Source organism: Phacochoerus africanus, chromosome 8 (genome assembly GCF_016906955.1).
Source record: "Phacochoerus africanus isolate WHEZ1 chromosome 8, ROS_Pafr_v1, whole genome shotgun sequence".
NCBI lineage: Eukaryota > Metazoa > Chordata > Mammalia > Artiodactyla > Suidae > Phacochoerus > Phacochoerus africanus.
In genome coordinates this window covers 169,541,326-169,563,723 of record NC_062551.1, presented here as the reverse complement: position 1 = coordinate 169,563,723, position 22,398 = coordinate 169,541,326, and the positions used below count along the sequence as shown (strand labels likewise).

The window sequence follows — 22,398 nt, the reverse complement described above, 5'->3', positions numbered from 1 at the left end:
GGTGGTTAGAAATTGGCGGTTTCACTGCCGAGGCCTGGGTTCAATCCCTGGCCTGGGAACCGAGATCCCACATCAAGCCACTGCACACGATGGCAAAAAAAAAAAAAAAAAAAAGATAGGATGATGCCCCTTAGCTCCCGGACCCTGTGAGGATCCATAAGGATAATGTCAAGAGCCTGGCACAAGGCCTGGCACATGGTAGGTTTCCACCATCCAGGCAGGAGGTGGAAGAAGCCCTGGACATCTGTCCCCCCTGAGGACACACACCTCTCCCTCTGGACGCTCTTGGCTGGTATGGGACGGGTTCCCTTGCTGGGGGCCTCCCGCCCCAAGAGATTCTGCCCAGCCCTTTCCTCTCCCTGTGAACGCTGTGGTGGGCTTCCCTCCTCCCGCTTTCCACCACGCCCCTCTGCCTTCCTGATCCGACCTTGAACTTGGTATGTGCCAAGGACAGGGAGGAAACTTGTAGGGCTGGAGCCATGGGTGGGACTCCTCTGGGGAAGGCCTGCCAGCGCCACGGTTCCTTCCTCTCTTCCCAGCAGTGGGTCAGTGCTGGAGCTGCCCTCTCTTGCCTGGGACAAGACAAGGTGACAGCTTGCCTCTCTTCTGGGAGGTGGGACTGGCTGGATCCCTAGAAGAAGGCAGGCAGGACAAGCCCTGCTTCAGATGCACTGGGGAGGGAGGAGGGAACCAGCTGGGGCAGAGGATGGGAAGGTCTGGAGCCCCAGGCTGGCAGTGGAAGGACAGGTTTGCCCGCATTCTTGGCAGGGCCCAGGATTCCAAAGCACCTTCCGTGTTTGTCACTGCCGCCAAGGCCACAGGGTACCAGACCTTCCGCCTGCGGTTCTCATTCTTTACCAGCCAGAAATAGGGCCCGGCTCTGCTTTACAGATGGAGAAACTGAGGCTCCGAGAGGAAGAATCACGTGCCCAGACCTAGACATGCTAATGGAAAGGAATGAAGCCTTTATGGAGAGCCTGCTGCGCGCCAGGCCCACGCTGTGCAAGAATCATCCCTCCTTTCGCAGCCCAGCAAAATGCCTGCTTGGTGTTTCCCGACTTTGCAGATCATTGGACAAAACCCAGCCTCTTGCCTGGGGCCCCAGGACGAAGCACTGAGCTGGGACGTAAGCCTAGATCTGTCTGGCTCCAGGTCCTGCTGTGTTGATCCCCCCTCCACTGTCTGTAAGGGGAGGAAGCGGAGACTCTGAGATGTCCGAGCTGGGCCCAAGGTCACACCACCAGAAGGGGCAAAGCTAGTTTTTGTTTGTTGTTTATTTTTTTGCTTTTTAGGGCTGCACCCGTGGCTTATGGAGGTTCCTAGGCTAGGGGTCAAATCAGAGCTACAGCTGCCGGCCTGCATCACAGCACAGCAACGCCAGATCCTCAACCCACAGAGCGAGGCCAGGGATGGAAGCTGCAACCTGTGGTTCCTAGTCAGATTCGTTTCTGCTGCGCCACGACGGGAACTCCACAAAGCTAGTTTCTAACTCACGTCTGTCTTAACTCCAAAACTCCTGCCTTTCCCACTGAGCCACATGGTCTCAGTAAAAAATCTTTTCATGGAGTAACTGGCTGATACCTGCATGAATACAAATATGTCTCAAAGGCTATTACTAATATCGCTAACAATATTATCAATCATTCACGTAGGAGGTTCTGCACTTATGCTGTGCAGATAGGCAGACATAAAACTTCATTTCTTCTGCAGCTGAACCAACTGGATGACAGCTCCCGTTGCCCCAGTTTTACTTCTGGGTGAAAGTTTCTTCTCTTCACAGTTGAAAGCAATGCCTCATCTTGCATTTTCTTTTGTCATAAAGGACATTGTGGGGAGTCCCCACTGTGGTGCCGCAGGATCAGCAGCATTTCTGCAGTGCTGGGACGCAGGTTCAATCCCTGGCCTGCACCGGGGGCTAAGGATCTAGCATTGCCACAGCTGTGGCGTAGGTTGCAACTGTGGCGTGGATCCGATCCCTGGTCCAGGAACTCCATGCACCTCAGGGCGGCCAAAAAAGAAAAAGAACGAAATGGCGTTGGGGGCCAACGGTAAGACCTGCGGTAAGTCTATAGCCTAAAAATAGTACCAGCTGATGTGCATCTCCCAGTTGTAAAAATCGGCTGTGGTCATGTGGGAGAATGTCTTGTTTTAGGAAATACACGTTGAGGTGTTTAGGGGTAAAGAGGCGTCATGTCTGCATGACTTTTAAATATTTCAGAAAGAAATACACACGCATTTCAGAAAACACACACACACACAGAGGAAGAAAGCAAATGTGGCCAAACGTTGACATTTGGATGAAGGGCGTCTTGGAATTTTTACACAATCCTCATCGCGCTTCTGTAAATCGGAGATGACGTCAGAGTCAAACATTTAAGTACGAAAGTTCCTGTTTCTGCAGCGGAAACGAATCCAGCCAGCAGCCGTGAGGACGCGGGTTCGACCCTGGCCCTGCTCGGTGGGTCGGGGATCTGGCGTTGCTGTGAGCTGTGGTGTAGGTCGCAGATGCGGCTTGGATCCTGCGTTGCTGTGGCTGCAGCATAAGCCGGCAGCTGTAGCTCCAGTTCCGACTATAGCCTGGGAACTTCCATGTGTCACGGGTGCGGCCCTAAAAAGCAAAACAAAAACAAAAACAAAACAAACCAACTTCCTCTCCTTTGGAGAAATAGTCATAGCAAGATCCAGACTCTCTACTGGGATGGCTCCATCACCTGTGGCACACGCCGCCCACCCCTCGGGACGACATCTGGCAGCAGAGGAACCTTCCGCGACACCCAGGGCCGAGGGCCTAGGCGTCTGGGCTTGAGCGTCCTGCGGCTGCCTTGCTCTCTCGGTCTTTGGCAGCAGCCGTCCTTCCCATCGCTTCTCCGCTGGGGTGACGGGTTAAGCCTGGCTTGGGGCCTGAGTGTGCCACTCCCAGAGCGGGATTCTGTGATCACGGCCTCTGGTAAGGTTGTGCCCTCCAGCCACACTCGTCCTGTCCCTGGTCTGTCACCATCCGGCCTCACCGGCGCTTGGATGTGCCCCGCTGGGCACTGCTGATGCTTACCAGGCCCACACACGTCTTGGGGGAATCAGGCCTTTGTATGAGTCAGTCCCATCAGGAAGACAGAAATCCCGCTGACTGTTGTGCTAAGGGTGAAAATTTAAGATCGGGAATGGACTGAATCGTATTTAAGTAGAAAAGCAGAGAGATGTCAGAAGTAGTAACTGCAGAAAACAGACACCACACTTAGAGGTGGGAAGAAGCAGAGGTTATTAGAACCGAGAAACAGGCCCAGACCCTTGAGGAGGGCACGTCCGCGGTTAGCGCGGATCCAGCCGAGGGGCCATGAGGAGGCTGGTTCGGGGAATGTGGAAAAACCCTGCAAATTGGAGCCAGTTGCTACTGGGACCCGGTGCTTCTGCAGGAGCAGGAGCCGAGGGCTAGTGTCAGGTGACGCTGCCAGGAGGGAACAGCAAAGCAGAAGGCACGAAGCTCTTTCTTTTTGGTCCAGCCTCGCGCTCTCTCTCTCCCCGCCACGGACAGAGCCCTGCACACGGCTGATGCAGTGCCAGCCCCGGCCTCACAAGGCAGGTTATAGAAGAGTGGGTTTGGGGTGAGAGCTGAGAGCTTAATGACAGGCAGAGCGGACGTGAGGGTCTCTCTCCCTGAAGAAGCCCCACAGCCGTTGCATGTCCCTGAGGGCAGCCCCCTGAGGCCTTGTCTGAGGAGGGGTCCCCTCAGGTACCAGGAAGAAGGGCGGCACAGCCCCCGCCGTGCTGGGGGCTTCCCTCTCTTTCCGCTGGACCTGCATCCTGGGCAGAGGGCTCTGGGGGGCGGGCTCCGGACCTGAGTCCCTTGCTCTTGTCCGTCTTCTCTCTCGGGTCCCGCCAGGAGGAGCGCCTCCCCTGCGCCGTCCGTAAAACGGTCGTCTCCGCATCACCCGAGTTTTATCCCAACTTCTACGTTAACTTTTTAATTAAAGAGAAGAGGTGGGAATTCTGGAAACTTCCCTCCTCTATACGTTGACTCTTGCTGTGGAAGGCCTGGCCCTTCGGAACGGTTTGGCTTTGGACTCTTTCAAGAGTCCAGTCTGACATTCAGTTCTGAACAGTGACTTCTTCCTCTGAGGCCATTTTCCACCGGCCCCTCAGCAATGAGTGAAGGGCCATTAAGCAGCAAGGAACGTTTGGGGGGAGGAGGAAACCTCAATTTAGAAGCTCCCAACATCATCCTGCTCCAGTAACGGGAACTGGCTCTGTACTTGGCACCGTGCTAGGCTCGGCGGCTGTCCTCATACTTGTCCTCTCAACAACCCTGAGAAGAAAGCTCTGCGGTCTCTGCGACATCAAAGCCTGAGCTTTTCCCTACTGGCGACGGCTGCCCTTCTGGGGCCAGTTCTATCCCTTCATCCTTTGGAAAATGAAGCCTAAGAGGGGGTCTGGGAAGCCAGTCATGAATACCAGTTCTGGAAGAATCCAGCCTGCAGCAAGTCTCTGGGACTACTTTGCACACTGTGGGGCTGTCATGAGCTAATAGGCGGGGCGTTCGGGCACAGGGCCGGACAGTGACAGGTGTTTGATAAATGCTAAGGACGATAATGAGAAGGGTTTATTGGCCAATCACCATGGCGAACACATGGCCAAGCATTCTACGCGGAGTCATTATTTCACTTTCCACAGCCCCCCGCCCCCCATTTCCACCTCGACACTCTGCCTCCTCCCACCCAGCGCCACTGGGAAACTCGCCGTTTCCATCTCGTACCTGCCTGGCCCCACCCCTCAGCCACAGCTGGGCGCCCCCAGGAGGACCCCCCTGCCCTGGACCGTGCATCCTGCGGGATGGTGCCAGCCGTCTACACGGCCGAGGGCTCTTAGTGAGCCTTGTGGTTTCCTGCCCTTCCGCTATTTGAGTGTTGTATAAACTGCAGTCGGTACGAACACTTTTGTTTGTTTAATTGAGAAATGTTGAAGGCTCTGAGGTTTTAGTTGTCTCACTATTGGGCACACTATTCTTTGGAAATTATTTACAGGAGCGTCAAAAAACGGTACAGAGGGTACCCCCACTTCCCTTCATGTTACATAAAGTTTCGTAACCAGGGCACATTCCTCAAAACTAAGAACCTGACACTAGCGCAACGCTGTTAACAACTGGCTTTATTGGGATTTCACCAGTTTTTCCATGAATGTTCTTCTGTTCCAGGATCCCACATAGGATCCAGCATTGCAAGGAGTCATCTTTCTTTCCTCTTTCTTTCTTTCTTTCTCTTTCTTTCTTTCTTTCTTCCTTCCTTCCTTCCCTCCCTCCCTCCCTCCCTCCCTCCCTCCCTCCCTCCTTTCTTCTTTCTTTCTTTCTTTCTTTCTTTCTTTCTTTCTTTCTTTCTTTCTTTCTTTCTTTCTTTCTTCTTTCTTTCCTTTCTTCTTTTTCTCTCTTTCTTTCCTTTTTTTCTCTCTCTCTTTCCCTCTTTCTTTCTCTCCCTCTCCTTCTTTCTTTCCTTTTCTGGCCACCCTGCAGCATATGGAGTTGCTGGGCCAGAGATCAGATGGGAGCTGCAGTTGCAACCCACACACCTGCAGCAACACTGGATCCTCAACCCACTGTGCCAGGCCAGGGATTGAACCTTCTTCCTGGCACCACAGAGACACTGCAGCTCCCATGTGCCCCAGCAGGAATCCCATCATCAAGTTTTTTCAGTCTCCACCATTCTGTGTCAGTTTCTCAGTCTTTCCTTGTTTTTTCATGACCTTGGCTTTTGAAGAGCCCTTGCCAGGTATCTTGTAGACTCTCCCCTAGGTTGTCAGATGCTTCTCATGGTTAGACTAGGGTTACGGATGGGGGAGGGGAAGAGTAGCCCAGCAGGGAGGTGGCCTTCTCCTCCCTTCCTATCTGGGGACATGTGATGTCAACATGCCTTCCTGATTACTGGAGACGTTGCCCTTGATCACCTGGTCAAGGTAATGTCACCAGCCTTCTCCACTGGAAAGTGGCTATTTTTCCCCATTCCAGCCTCTAGAAGCAAGTCCGTCTAAGGGGAAGAGAACTAAGCTCCACTTACCGGAGAGAGGAGTATCAAGGAATTTGTGGACACTGTTAAAACCACGGTGGTAATTAGGATTTGGAAGAAGACACTTTGAGGCTCGGGCAATAGTCTGTTCTCCTTAAAATCTTACTCGCTCGTTTCCCATTCACCAGTGTATCCTGCCTGCCAGCGACTGCTAATGTGCTACAGAAGACACTTCTTAGCATAAAAAATACCATAGTGTCCATTGTTTGAGAAAATCCGTAATGTCAACAAGCTATTGCAAAATCAGTTTTTGTGCAGAAACCACAGTAAAATCTCCATGGTTGAGATGGATTTGAACCATGTTGTATTCAGGGCTGATCAGAGCTGAAATCCACCACAGCGGCCACCTTGGGTCTGAATTACTGAAACCCTTCTTTCTTTTTTTTTTCTTTTTGTCTTTTTAGGGCCGCACCCATGGCATATGGAGGTTCCCAGGCTAAGGGTCTAATCAGAGCTGTCGCCAGCTGGCCTATACCACAGCCATAGCCAAGCCAGATCCGAGCTGCGTCTGTGACCTACACCACAGCTCATGGCAACACCAGATCCTTGACCCACTGAGCAAGGCCAGGGATCGAACCCACATCCTCATGGTTCCTAGTCAGATTCGTTTCCGCTGCGCCACGGCGGGAACTCCCTGCCCTTCTTAATAAATAGTTGTTGCCTCCACTCTGTTCCGAGTCTGACCCTCCCCAAGTCTTTGGAAACCTCTCCCCATGTCTCCACTGTTAAAAAAAGGAAGAAGGAAAGAAAGAAAGAGAGAAAGAAAGAAAGAAAGAAAGAAAGAAAGAAAGAAAGAAAGAAAGAAAGAAAGAAAGAAAGAAAGAAAGGAAGGAAGGAAGGAAGGAAGGAAGGAAGGAAGGAAGGAAGGAAGGAAGGAAGGAAGGAGGAAGGAAAGGCAAAAATCTCCAGGCATTTCAGTTATGAGCACATATCAAAATATTGTCATCATCTTGCTTCAAGGGAGAGAGTCTCTAGCAGGCCAATTCAAAGATTCGCTCCTGGAAGAGATATTTTATGGAAAAAGAATGACTAGAATAATTATTGTTCGATTGGCCAAAAAAAAGCGTATTGTCTGATTGTCTGTAAGGTGGGCGCATGGGCTTTGGAAATGGGTTTGGGGACAGTTTTGCATGTGTGACGCTCTCCAGCAGCTGCAGCGTTAATACTTGGCCCAGGACGGAGCCCTCCTCCCCTTTCTCCCCAGCCTGCGGTTACGCAGCTTCCACGCCGAAGGTCAGGCCTGTGCGGAGAGGGCTGGTAAGTTCTTTGGATGGTATCCGGGTGTGTGTGTGTGTGTGTGTACAAAGGACGTGCTAAATACTCTGCCTACAGCTCTGAGCAGGTACCGCTAATGCCGCGCCGAGAGAGCAGAGGCTCTGGAGCTTCCAACATCCCCAAAGAGCTGGTCTTGAAAACAAATTCTGCAGACAAATTCTGAAACAGTCCAGCATTGGGCGAGAACCTCCCTTTATATAAAACAGGGACGTTGTGAGGGTTTGAGACGACGGAGGGCAAGTTTTAGTCCAGTGCCTGGAAAATAACAGGTGTTTGACACATGGAGATACTATTACTAATAAGGAGAAGCATGACGACATGGGGCACAGAACTCAACTCTTCGTGTGAAGTAATCATTTTAATTCCCTGCCATGACTCCGTGAGTTACAGGCCTGTAATAGCATCTCTCCCTCTTGGATGATGAAAATAAAGCTCAGAGGTTTCAAGTAACACGTTTTAATGTAACACAGGATAGAACGTTGGCGGAGCTGAGATTCAAACACAAACAGCCGGCCCTCGACGCCTCTGTGATAAAACTGCGGGACTGAAGGGCGCCCACGAAGCCCTCGCGATGACGCTGAAGGCTTTTGGAATATTCCACAGCCCACAAGGAGAGAGCTTTTGCTACAGACCAGACAGAGACCTTTGGCTTCTGACGAAGCACTTCTGACATCAGCCACATTTGTTACTTATTTTTATAACTTTACAGCAAGAGGAAGACAGATAAAAAGATACAGAGATTCTCACAGTTACCTAGAAACAAACACCAAATAGCTTATGATACTTGGCAGGCTGAGCCCAGCTATTCAGAAACAGTCAAGGACAATGCTTCACCCCAAAATACTATCTCAGGGTCCCCGCTTTTACCACTCAGTTGTCCACATTCTCAGATTTCACAAAACTTTCTAAAAAGTCTGAAGGGAACGTATCATGTGCAAAAAGAAAAAAACAAAAACAAAAACAGGACCTTTGAATAAAAAATAAAAATAGAGGGATTCCTGTTGTGGCTCAGTGGTAGCAAACCTGATTAGTATCCATGAGGATGCGGGTTCGGTCCCTGGCCTCGCTCCGTGGGTTAAGGATCCAGCGTTGCCGTGAGCTGTGGTGTAGGTTGCAGACGCGGCTTGGATCCTGCATGGCTGTGACTGTGGTGTAGGCCAGTGACTACAGCTCTGATTCGACCCCTAGCCTGGGAACCTCCATATGCCGTGGGCGCGGCCCTAAAGAGCAAAATAAATAAGTAAATAAAGTAGGAATGACCCACTGAAAACTTTTTTTTTTTTTTTCTGCTTTAGCAACAGAGCTGCCTAAAATTCCCTCTTGTCTCTCTTCCAGAGGGTGAGGTGGGATGGGAGGTGTTTCCTCACCCCTCGGGGGAATTGTTTTGAGTTTCTAAGTTCTGGCTCCGCTTAGGGCAATTCAAGACCTATTGTTCAAAACGAGTTGCCTGGACCTTTGGGGTCTGGGATCAAGAGTGAAAGTGACTGATTTGGACAGCGGAAACCGGGGACACTAGGTGGCGCCACCCAAGAGGCGACAGGGACGGCGGTGTGGCACAGGGGGAGGATGGCCCACAGGCTCTCAGTGCCTGGAGCAGAGGCTGAGAGCCCTGAGAGCGAGGGCGTGCAGCGTGAGCACCAGTGCTGGGTACCAGTACCACAACCCGAGCAGAGAGCGGGGCTGCCTGGCACAGATGCCAGTGTCACCTGACTGCCTCTGGACATTAGACTCTCGTCCCCGCCTTGTAAGTGAGAGTCTAACAGGTCCACTTCTCTTGGATTTTAGAAGCCCTGGCTGTTCTCGAAAGATCCAAAGAAGTCGCAGTAAGTAGTGGGGGAGGGAGGCACTGTCCACAAAGGGGTGATGCTGGCCTCTCTGCTCATCTAGCCAAAGGGCACACAGGATGATTTCAATTCCATCTGGATAAACAATTTTAAGACATCCCACAAGTCCTGTCCCAATAACAGAGGACAAAGAGGGCCTCCCGCCACATGCCCCCTCTCGGGGACAACTGGAACGGGCACTTGGCAAGACTCAGCACTCCTGGCCACCAAGTTTTTCTTGTCCCCGTCGCCCATTGTTCTTAATTCACTAGGAACCCACAAAGCCCCTTCATGCGTGGCGAGCCAGAGCCCAGGGAAGTTGGAAGGGCCCGGGTTGGAGCTGTGGTCCAAATCAGAAGAGAGATGCTTATAACCATGAGGCCAGAGCCAGGAAAAACAGAGTCTAGGAGGAAAAATATCCTGCCACCAAAAAGCTCCAGTCTTCTGGAAGAGCTGTATCACACCGGACCCTCGCTCCTGGGACACAATGGGACTTTCATTATTCATTGTGTCTCAAGACAAAAGATCTTTCTGTTCTGCTCCAGGCTGAGCCATTTTTAAATTACCTGGAGACGGAAACCAGCTCTGAGAGCCCGAGGAACAGCCTCCGTTGGCAACTTGCACCTCCTCTTAAGGAGAGCCTAGCCCTTTCGCCAAGACCCCAAAGGCCGATCCAAGTGCGTCATAAAGCCTTGAGAGTAATGCCAAGTTCACTGAGGATTTCGTCGGAGGCTGGAGGACAGGGCTGCACACACAGCACAGAGCAAAGCTCCGTCAAAATGCTACACGGCTTCCTCTGTTCTCTCATCCTGCCCTAGAATTTCCTTCTTGACCGCTGGCCCCTGCCTGCACCCAATGACCCATGTCTTCCCATCACTCCCCCCCCCGCCCCTTTGCAGGCAGAGCCCCCCTGGTGGGTCCCACTTGGCAAATATCTCCCTCTCTCCCATCAGAAGACCCTCTTTGGGAGGCTTAGCATTTGCTCTCCTTGGTTTTGGCTGTGGCCGATGTGAGGAAGTCATTTTTCACTCTCGTGGCGCTGTCTTTCTCTTCCCCTTTTCTGACCTTAAAAACACAAATGTTACTTTCCGCCACCGAATCATCAAGCGTGAACTCAGAGTCTCTAGAATTTGAACAGAAGCAAATGGCAAAAGAGGCAAGGCTGGAGAAGTAACTGATCATCTCCTGCCTAGTGAGACCCAGCAGGAATGGACAGGACGCCCACCAGCCTGCAGCAGGATGCTCGGATGGGGCTGGCCCCTGGCTACGGTCTGGTGACCTAGTTTAGCCTCATTTAGGTGTGTCCCAGGATGGGCACCTGATCAGGTGTCAACACATGGGTGATGAACCAACGCTCGTGGGCACCCCGTCTCACCTCTCTGCCTCAGTCCCCTCACCTGTCAAAGGGGGCAATGACCCCTTTCCTGTGTCTACTCCTCGCAGCTGTGATGCGTGCCAGATGAGTTCCTGGAGGTTTAGGCATCAAGGCAGCGTAAAGAAATCAAATCCTCACCTGAGCTCTCGATGCCGCGAGCCCTGGTGAAAGTGTGGGAGAGGCACAGACTTTGGAGCCACCGCCTCCCTGCCCCTTCCCTCCCTGGATCGTTTTCCTTCCACTCGCTCAAGCTCTTCTCCTTCCCATCTGCCCACCTCTCCCTGTACCGAGGGCTCGTCTGGGTACAGGATCGGCTGTCAGCCGTGTACGCCTGAATGCCCGTTTCAACGCACCTGTGCCCTGTGGGCTTTAACCCTGGTCTCCGAGTGTGATGAGGAAGGCTTTGTGGCAGTTGGTGCTCATGCTCCAGTAGGCACCAGATGGCAGCGTCCTGGGCCAGGCCCCGCGACTTTGGTTCTGCAGGTTTTTAGTCTACCTTTCGTATGAGCGATCCAAGTGGTTCTGCTGCAGGCGCTCTGCTCGGGGAACATAGAAAAACACGGACTTCTGGAGTCGGGGACTTTAGGAGGAGATAGGAGAGGTGTGTCAGCGGGGGCAGGGGATCCTATGAGCGCCCCCGCCCCCAAACAGCCCCCAGTCTTTCCAGGGCAGGTCTCCTGCAGGCATCAGAGAAAACCACCACCGCGTCAAGAAGAATGACAATGGCTGCCATTGCTCAAAGCCTTTTTATCCCAGCCCTCCCTCCCTAAATCCTGGGACAGCAGATAATACAGAGTCTCATCCTGGGGGACAAAGCTGAGGCCTCCAGAGGCTGAGTGATTGGTCTCACACATCACCCCCACTTCCCAATGATTGCAGCAGATGAGACCCCAGGGATGCTGTCCCCCCACCCCGACCCCCGGCCAGTGTGCATATTGCATCACTGCTCCTGGGAGCAGAACTGTCCGAGGGCTCCTCCTGGATCCCCGCTTCACCTCAGCCACCCTGATGGGGTCTGGCACGTGATAGGAAGAGGCAGGCGTCCTCTCGAACCTCACTCTCCTCCCCAGTCCTATTCTTAAATATCTCTGGCACCCACCCAATCCTCCCCACCCCCATCCTCCCCCCAAGTCTTGGTCCGGCAGCCAGCTCTGCTCTCCCAGGCCCCCGGGCTGGTGTAGCAGACACCACGCAGGGTGTCTTCCCGGCCGCCGTCGCCCTTTCCTGGGCAACACGGCTGAGAGCGTGACTCCATTTGTCACGTCTCCCCTAACGCGCTCTTGGCCCTGGCATAAACGACTGATGCAGAGGTCGGCCCCCGGCCCAGGATGGGCCACTCAGAGTCCTCCACAAAGAGGGGGCAGTCCCTCCTGAGCAGCAGCCCTGCGGTGAAGGGAGGCCTCCCAGTGGCTGGCACCATATTCCCTCCAGCTTGGCCGGGAGAAGCAGCCAGGAGGCTGGGGGAGCAGGTGCGTCCAGGAGGCGACGGGGACTGAGAACGGCCAGTGGCCTCGGCGAGGAGGGGTCCCTGATAACCTGACACGGGTGGCTCAGTGGCGTGGTGGATGCCGTCGCCTGTGGGGAGGGGGCTCGAGAGGGGGGAGGGAGGGAGAGGCAGCGGGGATCACTCTGGAAGCAAAGGGCAGAGTGGCCCCAAGCGTGGGGCTCCATACAGAGGTGGATCCAGAGGGGCTGGTGAGCGCGTTAAAGGTGAGAGGCGTACTCGCTTGTTTGTACGCTCATGACAGTGACCCAGTCGAGGCGGGAGATTAGATGACTCTGAAGAGAGCGGGGGTTTGCGGAGGTTTGTCCCCTGCAAGTGCGGGGGTGGGATCTGACATCGACACAGGGCAGGTGCGGGGAGCTGGGCTTCATCCCCAGGAAGAAGAGGGAGCGCAGAGGATCGGAGCAGAGAGGCAGGAGGCTGGGACGTGCTGGTGCTGGGGTGGTCGGACTCTTCCGCTGGCTTCGGTGTTCGGTGTTCGCAGTGAGCTGGGGGCGGAGCGGAGGCTTGAGTCAGGGCAGAAGCAGGTAGGAAATAGCTGGGAGAATGATCTAGAGCCGCATCGAGGCATTGCCAGGCCCACCACGCCCACTGGGGACGAGGAAACAGAAAAGAAAGTGAGACGTGAGCAGGGGTGAGCCCCGAGTCACATCCTCCTGTCCCCTTTTCGGCTTCCCCAGAAGGGCCCCCTGCCCTGGCCCCATGTCCTGGGGAGGCAGAAGAGGAAGCCACCCTCCACAGCAGGGGAGGCCCAGGTAAAGTCACCTTGGCCTCCCTCAGCACCCTCCGTGTGCCCTGCTGGCCTGTGTGGCAGACCTTCCCGCCACCCCCTCCCCACCCTGTGTCACCCCCTCCGTCTGAGCTGAGCCTCCCCTCCAGAGGTGGTTCTGGTGCCCCAACAGTGAAACAGGCTGCCTTGCGGGGTAGCCCGCCCCGTCTCCCCAGAGGTGGCGGGTGAGTAGGGAGGGTCAATTTTGGATTGGGGGGGAGCTGCATTAGCTGACCCTGGGGTCTGAGATGTGTGTTTCGTTCCAGGCTCAGACACTCTCTGGCTGGACAGCAGTCGAGTTCATTCACTACTCCGAACCTGAGTTTCCTTTCTGTGAGACGGGGGACAGTGTCTGGACTTGGCTACGAGGTGCTGCCAGGGTTCAGTGGGCTCAGGCAAGCGCTTGGCCCAGCAAACTCTCAAAGCGGTAGCTGATTCTTTCAGTCCTATAGGGTTTCAGCCTGAAATCAACTATCAGGAAAGGAGGACCATTTATCAGAGGTGGGATGTGTGCTGGCGGAGCAAGGAGAGAAGATGGGGCTAGAGGTGGGCAGGTTGGCTTGTGGCCTCTGCCCTCAGCAGCGTGCTCTCAGGGTGGTCAGGGTTGTGTGCACCCCACTCTGCCGCTTGGCCAAGGCCAAGTCCTCTTAGGAGCAACATCTGCCCAGCATTCCCTTTTTTTTTTTTTTTGTCTTTTGTGGGGCCGCACCCGCGGCATGTGGAGGTTCCCAGGCTAGGGGTCCAATCGGAGCTGTAGCCGCCAGCCTACACCACAGCCACAGCCACGCGGGATCCGAGCTGTGTCTGCCACCTACACCACAGCTCAGGGCAACGCCGGGTCCTTGACCCACGGAGCGAGGCCAGGGATCGAACCCGCATCCTCACGGATCCTAGTCGGATTCGTTACCGCTGAGCCACGACGGGACTCCTCTTCCCAGCGCTCCTAACAGGTGTAGGCACTCCGCTGTTTGCAAAGCGCCTTCGCACAGGCTGTCTTCTTGGATCCACCCAACCACTCCTTCCTGCGCTGGGAATATGATCAGTCTCATCTTTCAGACAAGGAAGGTGAGGCCGGGAGCGATCACAGAGCTGGGATTTAGCTCAGGTCTTCTGCTCCTGAGCCTCGCAACACTTTCCCAGAAGCCACGCTGAGCTGCTCTGGATAAATTCGGCTCTGTGGGCAAAGGCAGGGAGGGAACCGTGGAGCCGCCGGGGAGTCGCCCGGGAGTCTCGGGGTCTCTGAGCCCCACCTGCAGGGGAGGACAGGCCTGGATGTTCTCCGAAGAGGACCCCTCCCCCACCCCCCATTTTTCACTGAGCCACTGCAGGACATGGGTGTGGCTGCCCCCTGGGCTAGAACAATGCTCCAAGCCAGCCCGGCTCAGGACTCGGTGTTCCCACCCTACTGCCCAGGTCCCCTGGCCAGCATGCCTGGCTGCTCCCCAGACAGCAGGCAAACAAGCCTCTATTGATTCTGGGTCATGCCTAGAAGAATATGCCCCTTTGTTGCATGTCCTTGCCCGCAGGAGAGGCATTCAGGTAGGAAGCCGCCCTGTCATGGCTTCTTCCCCAGGGACCCCAGAAGGAAGCGAGGGACAGTCTCCCTCCCGCGTCCCCAGGGGAGGCCTCCTCGTCCTCTCTCTCCGTCACTTCCCAAGACCTTCGCCCACTCTCCCATCACCCTGGTCTCCCGGCCCTTACTCGGGGGAGGGCCAGTCCCACACCTCCGAGTGTTTAAATCCTCCCCACTTTTCCAGGCCCTGCTTGACCACCTGCTGCTCCACAAATCCCCCTAGAATGGACGCTCATCAAGAAAGGAAACATGGGGAGTTCCCACTGTGGCTCAGGGAGTTAAGAACCTGACTAGTATCCATGAGGGTGCAGGTACGATCCCTGGCCTCGCTCAGTGTGTGAAGGATACAGCACAAATATGGCTTGGATCCCACGTTGCAGGCCAGCAGCTGCAGCTCCGATTCCACCCCTCACCCGGGAACTTCCATATGCTACAGGTGTGGCCCTAAAAAAAAAAAAGGGAGAGAGAGAGAAAGAAGGAGAGAGAGAGAGAGAAGGAAGGAAGCGTGGCCTGTCCGTGTCTGTATCCCTGCGTCCTGCCTGGAACTTGATCCAGGAACGCCATCTCAGAGGCCCCCAGGCCTGAAGCTGGACCCACTCCACACTTGGTTGGTCATAAGGTCTGTTGCTTGTTCTTGAAAAGTCACCCAAACTCCTAGGCCGGGCTTCACGGCCCTCCTCTGGGTGACGTCAGCCTGCACCGACGCCTCCTGCGGCCCCTCCTCCTGCTGGCCTGGACTCGCTGCTGTGTGTCCGTCCTCTTGCTTTAACCCTGTTTATTGAGCACATACGATGTGCTGCTGTTGCCCTGGCAACTGCGGATGCTCCAGGGAACGAGGCAGGCAGCGTCCTCTCCCTGAAGTCTCCTATGTGGAGACGGACAATAACAAAACCAAAGGACAAAATAATGTACATCAAAGAGTGTGACGCGTGCTCTGGAGAAAATCAGGCAAGTTCCGGGGATGTGTGTGTAGCAGGGAGGCAGCCGCTGGGGTGAAATGGGGGTGGGGACGGGAGTCGTGGGACTTGAGGTCACAGAGGAAGGGCCCCAGGGAAGGGTCTACATCTTCTGCAGTGCGAGGCGGGAACCCACGAGTCGGCCACTGTGTCCTACTCATTCCTGCCTCAGGCTTTGTCCTGCTGGGTCGTCTGCCTGCAGCGCCCTCCTCCAGCCTCTCCACCGTCTCGGTCACGCTGGGACTTCAGGACCCGGTGCCAACCGCGCCATCACTCCTTGTTTCCTTCAGACGGCAACTGTCCCTTCCTCCCAATGCCGGAGAAAGTACCGCTGGACCTGGGGCTTCACTGTCTTGACGGTTCAAGTTCCGATTGTCTGCTCCTCAGCACCAGCTCCGTGCCCGGCTCCCTGCTGGTGGCGCCCGCGGGGGACTCGTCCAGCCCTCACCAACCAACTCCCAGTGAGGTCCCTATTACGCCCCGTTTTTACAGAGAGGCAAACCGAGCCTCTGAGGGCTCAGCAACCTCTCCGTGTCTCATATGGGGGTGGGGGGGCTCGCACGGCTGTGTCTGGCGCCAGCGTCCAGCTCCGTTGCTACCGGCCCACAGCCGCTTCTCCTGGCAGGGCCACAGGGGCCTTTGCGCCTTCCTCTGATCTCCTCCCCTGTCTTCTCTTCCACAGCCACCCTCTGCTCCCCGATGCCACGAGGACAGGCACCCGATGTCTCTTCCCCGTGCAATGTGCCACTCACAGAGGAACGCGTCCCCTGGGGTGACAGCCTCGGACAGAAGCGTGTGCATAAGGGTGTGCCGCGCCCTCTGCTCCCCGCCTATGGTAGGTTCCTGCCGGGAAAGTCAGGGAAGACCTGGCTCCAGCCAACACCCCCCTCTAAGGCCACTCGGTCATGCGGCAGAGCCAGGGCCCGAGGCTTTGGACACGTCGCCCTGGGCTAGGCTTGTAGGACTTAAGTGCAGCTCTTTCTCCCAGGCGCGGTGCCTGATGGTGTGAGCAAAACCACAAAGGCCTTGGCCACAGCAGCTCTTCCATGACACCAACCAATCCTAACGTTTTTTGGTTCAATTCAGGATGTCAGCACTAATAGTAAACTTGATCAAGGACGTGTTGGAGTTTCCCGGTGGCACAGCTAGTTAGGGATCTGGCATAGCATCCATCACTGCTATGGCTTGAGTTGAGGCTATAGCATAGGTTCAGTCCCTGGCCCAGGAACTTCCACAGGCTGTGGATGGCGTGGGGGGGGTGGGGGTTGGTGAAGGGATGTGCAAAGTGAAAAGAGCCTACTGGGCACTTTCCACAGACACTGTCTCACCAATTCCTCATGACACCCCCAGGGTGCAGGTGTGATTTTTTTTTTTTTTTGCCTACACCCATGGTGTGTGGAGGTCCCCAGGCTTGGGACTGAACCTGTACCACAGAGGCAACTTGAGCCGTTGCAGGGATCACACTGAATCCTTAACCTGCTGTACCTGGGAGCACACGAGAGTACTGGGAACTCCACAGATACGGTTTGTTTTTTTTGTTTTGTCTTTTTAGGGCCGCTCCCGTGGCACATGGAAGTTCCCAGGCTAGGGGTCGAATTGGAGCTGTAGCCACCGGCCTCCACCGCAGCCACAGCAATGCCAGAATCTGTGACCTACACCACAGTTCATGGCAACACCAGATCCTTAACCCACTGAGTGAGGTCAGGGATCGAACCGTGTCCTCACGGACACTGGTTGGGTTCATTACTGCTGAGCCACGATGGGAACTCCCAATCGTGATTATTATCCCCATTTTATAGCTGCAGAAACTGAGTTTCAGGCAGGTGTAGAAACTCACCTAAAGTCACAGAACCGATAAATGCCGAAATTCAAACCCCAGCCCTGACCCTGGTCGGGTGGCCTTCCAAGTCCTTGATCTTAAACTCCGCAACCCAATTCTGCCTCCAGGTGTTCTAGCGCCCCCTTCAGGCAGTGAGCAGGTGAGGAGCACCTGCAACCAGGGCCGCTCTGGGTGCTGGGACCGACCTGGTCTTGGTGTCAGGCCACTCCTGGCTCTGTCTCCTCCGCTGTGTGTCCCTGCTCTTGTCGCTTATCCTCTGTGCCTTCATCTCCTTAGCTGTGAAATGGGATGATCGTAAGTCCGTCCGCCCTGCCAGCTGTGAGAAGGAAGTGTGAGGTTTGTGAGTAGGTTTTGAGGCCTGAAACATCACATTCAGGGTATAATTCCCCTTCTCCTGCCTTCTGGGACGAGTGGACAGCGGGAGAATCGGGGGCAGTGGGGGGGGCGGCGGCGGGGTGGGAAGGAAAGCGCTGCATCAGGCTTTCTCCGAGCAGAGAAGCAGGTGAATGTTTTACTCAGCCAACCCCACATGACAAGAGGAACCTGCTAACTAGGTCACCCTGCAGTGGGAAAGAACTATTCCCGGATCCACCCGCTGCCTCCCAGGGCAGGAGCGGGGGAGCAGGGCTGCTTCAGCGGTAGTGCGAAACCCATCCAACAGCTCCATCTCGGCTCCTGGTCCTGCCTTGGGCCTGGGCCTTGAGAGGCCAGGTGGACCTGGTAGGCCTGGTGCGGGCATCTTCTGCACAGGGGCAACCCTGGGGCAAGCCGTGGCAACCTGGGAACCATCTCAGCACACCCTTCCCCAGCGCCTGGAAACCACCGGCCCTGGTGAGGTTGGTGGCTGAGGACAACAAGAAGCCAGGCTTGTCTTTCCGGGCCCGGCTGCGACTCTCGGCTCTTGAATCCAACAGCCCGGTGATTCCGGGCCGTCCACCTTGTCACCCCGGGCCTGGGTTCCCCACCCGCAAAATAGGGGTCGTGGTCCTTACGTCCTAGGACTGTCTTGAGGATGAAACGAGGCAACGATCTGAAGCACCAAGCAGGTCCGGCCCCGAGGAAGAGCCTGGAGGGTGGACAGTGTCCCTAACCGAGCTTCTGGGGGATTCCACGCAATAGTGGCAACCGTGGGAGGACAGTTCACTGCCCGGCAGGCCTGAGATGCTGGCTGCGGGGGTGCGGGTGGGGCAGAGGGAGCAGTTGGGCTGCTGAGGCTCCGGCTCTGGCTTGATGAGCTCAGTAAAGAAAAGACTCGGCTTTAAGTTCAACCACCAGCTTGGGCGAATATCTCTCTGCTCCGGGAAGGGTGGCTGTGCTCTGAGTGTCAGAGGTCTCGTCTGCAGGATGGAGCTGGAAGCGCTTAATGCCTCTGCTCTGGCGAAAACACAGGCAGTCACTGGTGCAAACCTTCAGCACAGTGCTTGGCACCTAGTAAGCTCTCGAGAAATGCCAGCTGTTACTTTTATCTCGTTTACACTGCATCCCCTCTGCAGCCCCTATTCTCCCCATCTCAGAGATGAGCAAAGGGGGGCACAGAGAGGTGAGGTAATTCGCCCAAGACCTCCCAGCTGGGACGCGATCTTGCTGAGACTTGAATCCCGTCTGCCTCTGGGATTTGCACCTCTCCCCACCGTCCCCCTTGCCAGGCACGTGGCAAGCACGCAATAATGTGCCTAGAGATGTGCAGACTCGTATTTTTGTCAGGTGCCCAGCTTGGCTTGGCCACACAGTCCGTGCTCAGAAATGGGCACCTGTTGCTGTTGTAGTTCTTATTCTCATCATGACCATTGTTCAGAATCCAATTGGAAGTGATAAAGCTTGAGAGTGGCTGGTAAAAGCAGAGGGTGTTCCAGGACACTGGGCAAGGCAACCATCCCATTCTCTAGGGAGCTGTCAAGACAAAGGGGCGAAAACCAGAGTCGTAAGCAACTTCCTTGCAGCCTTCTCTGTAATTACGAAAAGTGGGGAAAAAATGTATACATCAAACACCAAGGGAGTGGTTACAGGATGATCGATCTCTGGTAGAAAATTACACACCATTTAAAACGATGGTGATATGACTTAACATGGAGAATGTTTACTATGCAATTACTATGAAAGGGGAGCGTCTGGGTGTAAATTTCTACTTCTGCTCCAATTATACCTCTATTAAAAATATCAACCGGGAGTTCCCGTCGTGGCGCAGTGGTTAACGAACCCGACTAGGAACCATGAGGTTGCGGGTTCAATCCTCGGCCTTGCTCAGTGGGTTACCGATCCGGCGTTGCCGTGAGCTGTGGTGTAGGTTGCAGACGCGGCTCGGATCCCGTGTTGCTGTGGCTCTGGCGTAGGCCGGTGGCTGCAGCTCTGATTCGACCCCTAGCCTGGGAACCTCCATATGCCGCGGGAGTGGCCCAAGAAATAGCAACAACAACAACAACAACAAAAAGACAAAAAAAATCAACCGGATGTGGAGAAGAGCTGGGAGGGAAAATGCCGACAGCCGATGTGTGACACGCTGGAAGCGAGGGGTCCCCTCTTTGCGATTGAATGAATAATTCAGCCATAATGCATCCAGCCCTTACTAAGTGTCGGTCACCCTTTTAGTGTGGTTATTAGGGTGGGTTCTATTAGGCTGCAGGAAGGCTTGCAGGGAAAAGGGGTTTCATTGCCTCTCATAATATTCTGACGGCAAGCAGTTCAAAGCTGATAGGGCAGTTTCAGGGTGTCAGGGACCCCATATCTCTCTACGTGGTGACTCTGCCATTCCCAGGGAGTTACCCTTTTCCACATGGTCCCGCAGGGCCATCACTGCGTCCACATTCCAGCCAGCAGGACAAGGGTGGGGAGGGGAGGCCGCACCCCCTCCCAGGAAAGGTGTGCCTAGAAGCTGCTTGCACCATCTCCATTCTTATGCATTGGTCAGGACTTTGTCATTGGCTCTCCCCTGGCTGCCAGGTAGATGGGACATGGCATTACTTTGGGAGGCCTAGCCAAAAATTCTAGCTGATATAGGAGAAAGCAGGAGAGCAAGCGGGGACCTCTGCTGCAGGAGGTCAAGCTGAGTAAGTCAAGGCCGGGATTCCTGAAGAGCCCACTGCCCAGTGAAGAAGAAATGCTGGTCAAGAAGTGATGGCAAGGAGTTCCCTCTGGTGGCCAGAGGGTTAAGGACCAGGTGTTGTTGCTGCTGTGGCATGGGTTCAATCCCTGGCCCTGGAACTTCTGCATGCCAAAAAACCAAAAAGCAAATAAGCAGAAAAGGGGAAAAAGATGGCAAGACCCTCTGAGCCTCGCTGTGATTGAGTGAGGGGTTACCAGGGGCAGGATGGCCCATGCTGCCTGGCAAGACATTAGCAGCTCCATCTTCCTTGAGGATTTTGCCCTGCTTGTTCCATGGAGAACTGTTCTCCTCCCAACCAAGATCTGGTTGATTGGAATGGTGGCAAGCGGCACTCCTGACTCAAGCAGGGAGCGCTGGTGCCTTCTGGGCATGGACGGAGGGGAGAACTGCACCTGGAGCCACCGCAGCCCTGTCCCCTGAAGGCAGCAGGCTTCTATTCAGCCTGCACCGTCCTTCCCACATTGAGCTTTCTTCAACTCCGCGTCCTTTCCATCTGTGAGCTGCCTCTGCAGCCTCCCAAGAACCCATCAAACCACCTCTCCAGTTTTTTTTTTTTGGCTTAAAGTAGCTGCTTGAGACCAAAATAAGCTGAACTGATTCAGGGGTCAGGGCGAGGTAACGGGCAGTTTTGTTGAGATTCAGTTCCAGGTGGATTTCCCCCCAGATGCAATGGGAAGCCAGGAGGGTTTTAAGAAGGACAAAGGGGACCATTTTCTAGGCAGGGGGGTGAGACATGCATAAATCTGGGAGCTTTTTCCATCTGTGGGTGACTTATTGATTTATGGCAACAAAGTGACCACCGAGCAGAGAAAATGCTGCCCAAAGTCACTAGAGGGGCCAGGGAGCTGGTAGCTGGCGGTGGGGCTCGGGGTGAAGAGGCTGGAGGGCCTCCGTCCAAGGCAGACCTGGTTTCTGCTTTGCGGTGTGATCCTCGGCCACTGGGGAATCCTCTGGACGAGTTTCTTCCACCCTAAGAGAAAACAAAGAGCATTGAAGTAATTGAATAAACCACAGCCATACCTACGAAAACTTTACACCACCACGCTCTGGTTTAACCCTTGCAGGGTAATCCTCAGCCTTTTCTGCCCTGACCCTCCCGCAGCAGCTCCCAAGAGCCCTGCCTCCACAGCTGGCCCAGTCCGTGCCTTTCTGCCCATCAGTTGGGCCACCGGCTTCTGTGAGCCCCTGGACACCTGCTTTGCTCCAGACTGGCCTTCCTGCTGTTATTTTTGCAGCCTTCCAATCTGTTCTCTGCAAACCAGTCACATAATTTTTTCACTTATTTTTAATTTTTTATCTTTTGTCAGGGCTGCATCAGCCACATATGGAGGTTCCCAGGCTAGGGGTCGAATTGGAGCTACAGCTGCTGGCCTATAGCACAGCCACAGCAACTTGAGATCTGAGCCTCGTCTGCGACCTGCACCCCAGCTCACGGCAATGCTGGATCCTTAACCCACTGAGGGAGGCCAGGGATCAACACATCCTCAAGGATACTAGTTGGGTTCTTAACCCACTGAACCATAATGGGAACTCCCAATATAATCCTTTTTTTTTTTTTTTTTTTAAAGAGACCAAATGAAAGAAGCCAATCTGAAAAGGCTGCACACTATATGATTCAACTACATAACATTCTTCTGGAGAAGGCCAAACTCAGTAGAAAGATCAGTGGTGGCTGGGGTTTTACAGGGAGGGAGGAATAAGTAGACGTGGGATTTTTTGTGCAGAGCAACTGTCTGTGTGACACTGTGACGGTGAATACTTGTCATTTACGGTATGTTTGTCAAAACCCATGAGCAACACCGAGTGAATCTGAATGCAAACGATGGACTTCCATGAAAAAGTGTCGCTGTTGTCTCACTAATCGCAACAAGTGCATCAAAGCAAGATGTCGACAGTGGGAAATTGTGGGCAAGCGCTTGCGTCAGGCGGTGAGAGGGTGATGGGAACTCTGTACTTTCCCCTCAGCTTTTCTGTAAACCTGAAACAACTCTTAAAAAGCAGACTAATGTTGAAAAAAAAGTCATGTCCCTGTTTAAAACCCTCCAACGGCTTCCATTGCAGCTTGAAAAAAATAATAAAAGATAAAAAATACTAAAACTCCTTCCTCTGGCTCATGAAACCTTCAGGATGCAGCCC

At 54.4% G+C, this 22,398-nt stretch overlaps 1 protein-coding gene across 3 annotated transcripts; it reads left to right on the top strand.

Moving 5' to 3' along the window:
- Positions 1–6,987: 6,987 nt before the first annotated feature.
- On the top strand, positions 6,988–22,315 carry LOC125132382 (uncharacterized). Of its 3 annotated transcripts, XM_047789545.1 has the most exons (4): positions 6,988–7,304; positions 15,613–15,783; positions 16,005–16,157; positions 21,831–22,315. In XM_047789545.1, the coding sequence occupies exons 1-4, from the start codon at positions 7,143–7,145 to the stop codon at positions 21,960–21,962; spliced, it is 618 nt and encodes a 205-aa protein (XP_047645501.1). In that variant the 5' UTR covers positions 6,988–7,142; the 3' UTR covers positions 21,963–22,315. The 3 variants fall into 3 exon arrangements, with proteins under 3 accessions (XP_047645501.1, XP_047645500.1, XP_047645502.1); XM_047789544.1 differs by lacking the exon at positions 21,831–22,315 and having other exon boundaries at positions 16,005–16,495; XM_047789546.1 differs by lacking the exons at positions 6,988–7,304; positions 21,831–22,315 and having other exon boundaries at positions 15,415–15,783; positions 16,005–16,495.
- Positions 22,316–22,398: the final 83 nt, after the last annotated feature.

Excerpts from the sequence above, each read along its gene's own strand:
- LOC125132382 (XM_047789544.1), top strand. The coding sequence starts at position 7,143 with ATGGGCTTTGGAAATGGGTTTGGGGACAGTTTTGCATGTGTGACGCTC. Across the intron at positions 7,305-15,612 it reads GGCCTGTGCGGAGAGGGCTG|ACGGCAACTGTCCCTTCCTC; the intron begins GTAAGTTCTTTG and ends TGTTTCCTTCAG. Across the intron at positions 15,784-16,004 it reads CCCTCACCAACCAACTCCCA|CCACCCTCTGCTCCCCGATG; the intron begins GTGAGGTCCCTA and ends TCTCTTCCACAG.